Genomic DNA, 9,130 nt, shown 5'->3' with positions numbered 1-9,130 from the left:
TTTGTCAAATATAGGCCCTAGCTCCCTGGCTGCCACCTTTTTATCCCTGCAGAAGCCCACGTCGCGCAATCAATCCGGAAGCAAGCGAGTGGAGGGCCACCTCTCCCAGCCCCAATCCATATGAAAAGGGATGAAACAAAAGCGGCGAAAAGCAAACAGGATTTTTTTCGGTGCAATCTTGCCAGCACAGAGTTCATTCGATGCGTTATGCTTAAAAAATCGGTCGTGGAGATTTTGTACAGTAAATTTGAACTCTGTTGTTGTTGCTTATCTCTTAAACGACGTAGCCACCGCCTCGCGTCCCACTCAAACAGAAGTGGCTGTGGCTGAAAAAGAGGATCTATGAGATATGCACAATTTCTAAGCCACGACGGCATGACGACTTTTGAAAGTCGGGCTTCGCACCGGGGTTTGCTCAGCCGGAGAGGTGTAGAGGTGTCGTTTGATGTAGAAGTCAGCTTTCAGCCCTGGTGGGCAACCGTCCCATTGACTGTGGAAACCCGACCTGCGCCTCGGGAAAAGGAAGAAGCGGAGCTATCACGAACGTAACACAGAATCTGAGCGATACACTTGAGTCTCACTTCGGCGGTGATGCCGTTCGCTTACGGCACAGATTCTAGCCGTCATCGAACACCGTTGGATGGCCAGACTTCAAGCAACAAGGTGACATTCAACCTCACTCCACGATCCACCGTCTGATGCAGGTTGCAACCTTCCTTCACTGGATCGTTTCTGGTTTCTGATATCGATGGTCGAGACCTGCTTAGCTCTGCTGACCTTATTGCGGTGGGATGAGCCAAGCCAATGCCATGGCGAATTCAATTACCATGTGAGCTCGGGTGCAACACCAAACACGCAGTTTCTGAGGACGAGTCATTCCCAAAGTGCCAAGGGCAGGGGCCTGTCCCAATGCGACGGTGGAATGTCTTGATCGGGCGAAAATAGGCAAGTCGGGCCAATGAACCACGGGTCCAGTAAGCCACGATGAATAGGCGGAACGACTTTTGTCCATGACAAGGATATTCGACGGACTTCATGTCAACGGCCGAACAGGCGAGGAGCGGTCGGGTTCCCGGGCTCGAATACGGCAAGGTTTATGCAACGCAAGGATTGTGGAACGTGCTTGATATCAAAATGGCTGGTTGTCAATAGAAGCAAATGAATGACACAGGAAAACTCCCAAAGGAAGCAAGGTCTGAGAGTGTCTTCTTTGAGACTGATTCTTAGCAAAACCACCACTACAGACTATCGTTTGAAGATCAAAGACCAGGGCATCCGAGCCGAGAGAAAGACACACTGACATAGGAAATCAAGGGTGCGAAGACTCTGTCACCCTCAGACTACCTATACGCACATAGACACTAATTATGCCCCAATGGAACTCTTGAAGTGCGTTCCCCATGACATGTCTGAGTTGATGACAGGAAACTTGCGCGACTTTAGGGCAACATTGGGATTACACCTGACAAGTGAACCCTGGAATCGGCTGCCGACTTGCCCTGCTCGTGTGGTGGGATGAAGATCCAGGTGCTATTCATTGTTGCTGTCTCTTTGGCTCACAACACAGCTGCAACGATCTGCGCCGCATGCCTGGGATATGGCTAGTAGCCCCCATCGCCATTTCTGAGATCAGTGGTCATGCTTGAATTGTTCTGAGCTTTCTGGCTGGAATGGTTTATATGTTGATGAAGAAGCCTCTTGAAGAAGCCCTGTGCGCAACCACCTCAAGCGTGTCCTTCAATTTGATCTTTCAGACTGAAGCCATCTCTATGTCCAAGGAGACCCTCTCCCACTTGTAATAGTACTTCCCTCCAGCCTCGATATCGACACGACCGATGCCTACATAGTCACAGCTGTTACGATGAAACTCAACAGATCGCGGAGATACCCACCACCAAAGCAGCCGCTATACTGACGGTGGAGATGAATCAATATGCAAAGCAGCTCACGCTCAGCATGATGAAGAGATTTTGATGTTATTCGATTTGCCGACTTCATCGTGACCGCCGTTGTCGGTGCTTGGAGCAGATGGCCACTCTTTTCAAGCTAGACCTCGTCTCCGTTGACGAGGCGGCCCAAACAACAGATTTGACGTCTCTCATTCTCTTGGCATTTTACTCCAGCTCGAACACACATCACCTGGTGTCGACAAGTCGCCATCTCTTGATGAAGCCGGGTTGATGTCGTAGTCAGTGTGGTTGTTGTTGCTAAATGGCCTGTGCCTCAGAATGTTACGAATAGTACAAAGGCATCCTGTAGCGTTGTTCGGTCCTTCCAACAATGTACCTACACTCCCTCTATCGTAGCCTTGTATTCTACTGACGTAACAAAACTATTTACTGTAAGGTAAGGTAAGGTAAGGAAGGTACATAACGGGCGGGATACTGGAGTGGATTTCGAATTTAGGTAGTTTTGTGCGCATAACGCAAGTTTGATTCGCCAGACCCTTCGGCAGTTGAAAAGATGTGGGTCTACTCCAGGACCTAGCTACGATCCGTAGATCTGAACTTCGCGCCGCCTCCGTCGAATTTATTTTTTTCTCTTCACTCGTCCACGCAAACCAGCTGACCTACGCGATCGCTCCCCAGCAGTAGGATTCGGTTTTCAGGGCGTTTCGGTAACTTGTCTGACAGCATAAATTTTGAAACTTGATTGACCTTGAGCGCGACAGAACAGCATCATGCCTTCAAAGAAGAACAAGGGCTACACGCAGTCTCTGGTCAGAACCTGCGCCGTCTTCGTTCACGATTTTTCCGGTCCTATTCTTGCATCCGGCATCAAACTCGGCAACGACATCAAGATCAGGGCCAAGATCCGCGTCGAGACAACCCAAGGACACGAGCCCTCTATCACCCTGTTTCTGTATTTTCCCGATGGTACAGACAACGAGGACAGAGGTCACGGCGCACGGTTTGTTTGTAAGAATCCTTTATTACGTACACAGCTTTTTTGATTTGACCCAATGCTGACACTTGCGCAGACAGCCAGGCTGATGGGGTATACCGCCCTTCTCCGGAGCTGCGGATTGGAATCCGATTCCGCCGTGAGAAGTGGACTCAGACCTTCGAGGCGGCGTCTCCCGAGCTGCTTGGCAGATTTCCCGGGTTGAAAGGTGGTGGTGGACAGACTGTAATCACCTTTTCATCGGATGAAGACGACAAGAACAAGGTTTGTGTCGAAGGCATGGGTATGCCTTACATCAACAAATCGGAACCCGAACTTGAGCAGTTCGTCAACGAGAACGGTCCGCTCATTGGCGGGGTCACTTTTATCGACTTCGTTCGCAGCAACACGTTCCACGTGTTGGTCGAGCTCCAGCCTCACAGCGCGAAGTTTTACTTCAGCTTGGAGCAACTTCCCCCGCCCTTCGACCATCCTTATGGAACGCTTCATAACTTCGATCCTGAACGTTCCGCATTGTCCATGGCCAGCAACCCTCGCAATCACGCGTACAATGTTTCCCACAGGTACGGTCACCTGTCAAATTGTGTTTCCGTTCAAGACTGATCACCTTTCATAGCTTCAAGGATGACAACGCAATGGTGACTGTCACGACTCAGTCGCTGATGCAGGATTCGCTGTACCTGTGGAAACAGGCCCAGTGCATCGCCGAGACCAAGCTGCGCGCCTACTTCATCCCTGTCCCCGATCGCGGCGATAAGTACTATGCTATTCTCCCCCTCCCAAAGGAGTTTATGGACAAGTATAAGCCTGCCTGGCAGCGGCTAATCGACCGCCGTACGTGCCAAGCGTCTCTCGCAAGATGGGAGTTTCCCGACAGCAAGGTGCCCAGCGGATTCTGGTAAGTCATGTCCATAAAGTTGATTTGATTCCCTCGCATTGACCTCTGTAAGGAAATCCCATTTCATCACCTATACGGGCGGCATCCAGGCTCTTGCGTCTCATCCTATGGGAGAGTCCGACGTGGTGCTTGTCACGTCGCCGCCGCCACCTGAGGAGGCGGGTAGTCAATGCGATGTCTCGACTTTCTCAAGCCGGTCAGAGGCCGATGAAGCTGGCGACGCGCACTAGAACTGCGTCAGTCTCTTCTTCGACGATATCCTGACTGATATAGAACGAAAGATAATCGCCATCAACAGCTTGTGCAAGTCTGACACTGATAGCGCTCATCTCGCGCGACTCACGATGCGTGGTCAAGGCTACGCGGAGTGGATGATGGCGATGCGGCCTCCCGTGCCTGCTCCTGCAGCTGGTGACCAGGGTGTAACCGAGTTCACAGAGCCAACGGTGTTCGCCACAATCAACAAGAGCGTGCTTCCTTTCCGCCCCGTTCCCAAGAAGTCATACCTCCCCGGTAGAGACGCTCGGTACGAGCAGGCTTTGGCAAGCGTTTGTCTCCCAGAGGATCGAAAACGTTGGCCCGTGTTTCTCCGCGAGGTTCTACTCGGACTCGCCATAATCACTGCAGTATGTTTCGTCCCTTGCCGCATGAGCGAGAAGAATGTTAACCAATTGACAGGGCCCGGGCTACGGAAAGACTACTGAGATGGCAAGAAATATTCTCGCTATGGAGTACAGCTTTGGTCGTGTCTTCTGCACGGCCCCGTCTAACGTGGCCGTTACCAATCTCGCGGTCCGTACCTACAGGATCACCATGGCCGTGTGCGACCGGCACAACGACAATCTTCCTGACGAAACGCCTCGAGCTCGGCACAGAATGATACTCCGTGGTTACAAGCGGAAGGACGAGGTTGCTGCCTTCAGTAGTCTTCTGAAAGACCCGAAGCTCGGCGACGCGGCTGCCCCTCGCAAATTCGGCGGCATTTCACACTGGCGCCTTGACTTGTCTTTGGCCCTCTGGGTCCTGGTGCTTCTACGGTCGCCTTTTGTACGCGAACTTCACGATGATGACAAGAAGGAGCTGCATGAGCTCCAGCATGAAGTTCACGCCCGGGGAGATTGGACTAGCCTTCGAGACATGGCCACTGGACGGATCTCGTGGGACGCATACGCTGGCAACTCCGGCTGTCCGCCAGACCACATGGAGACCGTCCAGATCATCATGGATCGACTTGTGGCGATGGCTGACGTCTTGGCCACTACACCGGCCATGATTGTCAACGCCAATGAGGTCTATAAAGACTGGCGATCCGACGCAAAGGCCGTTGCCATCGATGGGGCAGCGAACATGGATCGCGGCGACCTCATAACCGCCTGGGGCAATGAGATGTTGCCGTTGCTGTGTGGTGGAGATCCAGAACAGCTGCCACCCTTCGTGCTGACTGACCAGAGCTCTCTCGACACCTCTGGTCATGTCAACAATCAGTTCTCGCATGATGGCCGCGTTTCCGCCCAGGGCTTCTTAATGGCCAGCGGACACTCCGTCTACCGCCTGCATCGCCAACTCCGGATCGGCAATGGCCTTTTCGACATCATCGGCAAAGTCATCTATCCGGACATCCCGGTGAGATACGGACCCGACTGCGACATCAACCTGCCGCAGTTCGAGATTGGACATCGTCTAGAGGCATACTTCCGAGAGCGCTTCCCAGATTTGCTCGCCCCCGCGAAAGACAAGTTTGCGCCCATCTTCGTACATTGCAACGACACAATGGTGTATGTCAACCCGGTGACTGGGAGCAAGCGATCTCCCGACCAGGTTCACACCGCCCTCTCATTTGCCGCCGACTTTATTACGAAGAAGTCCGTCGATCCGTCCAAGCTGGTCATTCTGTCCCCTTACAAAGAGAATGTCGCCCTGATCGACCGATGGAGGAAGCGATATCCGCAACTCGCCGGCATGCCTCCACCATCAACCGTCAACGGATTCCAGGGGCGAGAGAATGACGTTGTCTTCGTCATGATGGGCACCAGGGCGTTCAATCCTGGCCCCGGCTTCACGAAAAACCGCAATCGCCTCAACGTCCTCCTCACGAGGCAACGCTGCGGTCTCGTTATCTTCGGCGACATCCACGTCGCTGGACCGTTGAAGAAATCACACTTCGGGACTTTGCCTCAATTGGACCTCCCCGCCATCTCTGACTACAAGCCTGCGAAGGCCCCGTCATTCAAGGCACTGCGGAAAGTGGGGTTCATCAATTCTTCGGCGCCCGAGCAGTACAGAATCTGGCTGCTGCTGTGGCAGAGCGACAGGGTCATCACCACCTCTGCCAAGGACGCCTCTAATGACCCTAGAGAAAATGGTACAGTCAAGCTTGCTGAGTTCAACCCTGAAGAGGTGGTGGTCGCCACGGTTGCCCATAACGACATGGAGGATGTCGCTGTCGAGGCTTCTGCCGAGGATGCCGTCGACCCCGCCCAGCAGCTGGCATTAGTCGGCGACGGGAATGATTTCGTGTTCTCGGAGGACGAGGGGGATGAGGACCATGATTTCGAGATGGAAGATGGCGAGGTGGAGGATTTCGATATGGAGGATGTCGACGTAGAAGATGTCGAGGTGGAAGATGACGAGGATGAGGTTGTGGAGAGGCCGAGAACGCGATTACGGATCAGATAGATTCGCCTCGCGTGCGTCTCCGATTCGAACTCCCGTCGACAACTTGGTTAGGAGAAGCTTCTGCGGGTGATATCTCCAACTCGGCAAGCGCACGGAGAATTTCCTTTTCGATTTTACTTTTTTTGTCGGCATTGTGAACCCCACCTGCCTTGTCATCTTCCGCAAGTATCTTGAGAATGCGCCGCTCCGCCTCCCTCCTCGGATCGTATATGTGACCAGGGTCATCTTTGTCATAATGTGTCCACGGGCGGTAAATTCTCGGATCGACGCCTCCACTGAGGCGGTGGAAGCAGAGGGCATGGGATATGAACTTCATTATTCCAACATCCGGCAGGTCCGCCTTCTTATCTGCCCAGATCGTTATGATCTTCCCGAATTTGAGCGGTCGTTCTGACTCGGACCGAAATTCATAGTTCTCGGCTGACCATTCCTCCATCATCTCCCTCGGGTCGGCTCCAAAGTCTTCGGCCTTGTCCAACGGGCCTCTGAGATTGGTCCTTGGTAGCCAGTGACAGCGTATCTCCAGACCGTGCTGCCTCATTTCTTCGGCTTTCTTCTCTTCCTCTCGCGCCCGAATCCTGTTGCCCTCAGCCTCGGCCTCGGCTTTCCTCTTCAAGTCGCTCTCCATGAGCCGTTCAGATTCTTGAATCGGACTCTCCACGGAAGCAACAAGGTTGACGGCACCTGTCTGCAACTCAGCATGCCCTTGGGTGCGGCTATCACCAGTGGCTGGTCCCGTATTTATTCCTTGGGCGTTGGACTCTCCAGAAAGTACGTTCAGCTCAGGTTTGAGTCGCGAAATGTAACTGACTGGCTCCAAACCAAAGATGGCGTCGTCCATGTACTTGTGGAGCTCATGCGTGAGAGTCACCATGTTACTCGGGGTATCAATGATAGTGCCGGACCCGATAAGTTTGACCTCTAGATCCCTGAAAGCCTGTGGGCCTATGAAGACTTTCATGTAGTGCAAAACCCATCGAATGGCTGATTTGCGGCTGATACCGAAAACGGCAGCGAAGTGGCGAATCTGGATCTTGTTACATCCCGTCGCGACGCACTTGTTGTCGTCGCGATCGCCAGCCTGCAGTGATTGTTAGCCACGATTGCCGTAGGACAAGGACTGAAGAACTTTCCATACTTTCTTCGCTGCACTTTCATTACGGGTGATGTTCTCCGTTTTGTCGTCAACTTGATCTGCGCGGCAAGTCGCTGCGATGCCATGAACCATTAGCACTTGCTATTCGTAAATGTGAGACTCTGGCTTCTTGCTTTGCTTACCATAGCCCACGTATGCGTGTGCATTCAGAGCAGCTGACTTGATGTCGGTGGTAAGATACAGTTTGGCAGATGGGAGATTTGGGTCGTCGTCGTTTCTTGTCAGGGTTTGATGAATGCTTGCGAGACGATCTAATTCAGTTGTCCATAGCAGCGCCCAGAACCGAACCTGTTGAAAAAGCGCCTGTTCTGCCTCACTCAAAACCCAGATACTCTCGTCCGTCAACAGAATGAGCTGGATCTCGCTTACATAACGTCTTCGGATATCGATCTCATCCTCATTCAGATAGCTGACATTTCGGCCCTGTCAACTTTGGTATCCTCTCGAGCGAACTTTTGCAAGGTTTGCGCGGAGTCGTGTGCCACTAAGTAATGCGACTGGCAAATGATCGTTCTGGGAGGGTTTGGAGATTGGTACGTGGCTGGGAAAGCACGACGGACGCCCTTTCTTAGAGACCGCCTATTTTTCCTGTGCTATGTTGACTACTTTTCCTGTAGCTATTCTACCTTATCGTCGTGCTTTAATCGTCGTCGTCGCTTCTATAGTTATTATCGCTTCTATTATTACTGTCGTTTATACTATCGTTATCGTCGTCGTCGTCGTTATCCTCGTCGTCGCCGTCGTTATCCTCGTCGTCGCCGTCGTTATCCTCGTCGTCGCCGTCGTTATCCTCGTCGTCGCCGTCGTTATCCTCGTCGTCGTCGTCGTCCTCGCTAAGACTGTCGTCTCAGACAGGTGTAATTAAATACACAGGAAATATAGCCGCGCAGACACAGACAAAACAGGCGGTTTCCTTTCTTAAATGAGCAACTAAGAGTGGAAGGTACGTTTAGGGCATACGGGTGTTCCTTCCACGCATTGAATAAGCTTTTGTTTTTTGAAGGGACCGACCTTGGTGGCAGACCGACAACAACTCTGATGGCGTTCCGTGAAAAAGAACAAGAGAAAAAAGGAAGAAAGAAAGGAGGTGGAGAAAATGGCTCCCTATCAAGATTCAAGCATATCGGCGATGAGATTGACAAGCGACAGCCGATTGTTGAGAGAATCTATGTATTCATTCAAAGAAAAGTTTTCATTTGCGCAATGGGAAATGGACTTTTGAGCGCCTAAGCCGGACCTACCTTCCAGTAGTGAGTGAGTATCGAAGGGGAGAACTTGAGAGACGGGCAGATAAAATTTGGGAAGGGAAGGCTTTTCCAGCCTTGGGTGTCTTGAGAAATGCCAAAGTTCGCCTTTGCTACAAATGAGTTAAGAGCAAGCCCATCTCTCAATTTTGTTCCTTCCCGCTAGGCTTGTGAGAAGCCCAAGCTGGTTGTATCCGGAAACTCACCTTTGTCTGCCCTTGCGCCCCACCTACCGCCGTTCCAGGCTGCCTC

The 9,130-nt window shown here is 52.2% G+C and overlaps 3 protein-coding genes across 3 annotated transcripts; 2 read left to right on the top strand and 1 right to left on the bottom strand.

Moving 5' to 3' along the window:
• Window positions 1-2,680: 2,680 nt before the first annotated feature.
• CGGC5_v009639 (uncharacterized protein) lies at window positions 2,681-4,032 on the top strand (the record flags this gene model as incomplete). The annotated part of the gene is made up of 4 exons (XM_032023865.1): window positions 2,681-2,918; window positions 2,981-3,467; window positions 3,521-3,802; window positions 3,855-4,032. 4 exons carry the CDS (start codon window positions 2,681-2,683, stop codon window positions 4,030-4,032), a joined length of 1,185 nt encoding a protein of 394 aa, XP_031879488.1.
• A 114-nt stretch (window positions 4,033-4,146) lies between these two features.
• SEN1-1 (Helicase SEN1) lies at window positions 4,147-6,478 on the top strand (the record flags this gene model as incomplete). The annotated part of the gene is made up of 2 exons (XM_032023863.1): window positions 4,147-4,428; window positions 4,481-6,478. The coding sequence occupies 2 exons, from the start codon at window positions 4,147-4,149 to the stop codon at window positions 6,476-6,478; spliced, it is 2,280 nt and encodes a 759-aa protein (XP_031879425.1).
• A 47-nt stretch (window positions 6,479-6,525) lies between these two features.
• CGGC5_v009637 (uncharacterized protein) lies at window positions 6,526-7,706 on the bottom strand (the record flags this gene model as incomplete). Its single annotated transcript, XM_066152198.1, has 3 exons — window positions 6,526-6,551; window positions 6,623-7,559; window positions 7,617-7,706. 3 exons carry the CDS (start codon window positions 7,704-7,706, stop codon window positions 6,526-6,528), a joined length of 1,053 nt encoding a protein of 350 aa, XP_066008358.1.
• Window positions 7,707-9,130: the final 1,424 nt, after the last annotated feature.

This window comes from Colletotrichum fructicola (assembly GCF_000319635.2).
Source record: "Colletotrichum fructicola Nara gc5 chromosome Unknown KSG_Nara_v1_contig05, whole genome shotgun sequence".
Lineage (NCBI taxonomy): Eukaryota > Fungi > Ascomycota > Sordariomycetes > Glomerellales > Glomerellaceae > Colletotrichum > Colletotrichum fructicola.
The sequence above is the reverse complement of the archived record's forward strand: the minus strand, read 5'-3'. Positions and strand labels throughout refer to the sequence as shown.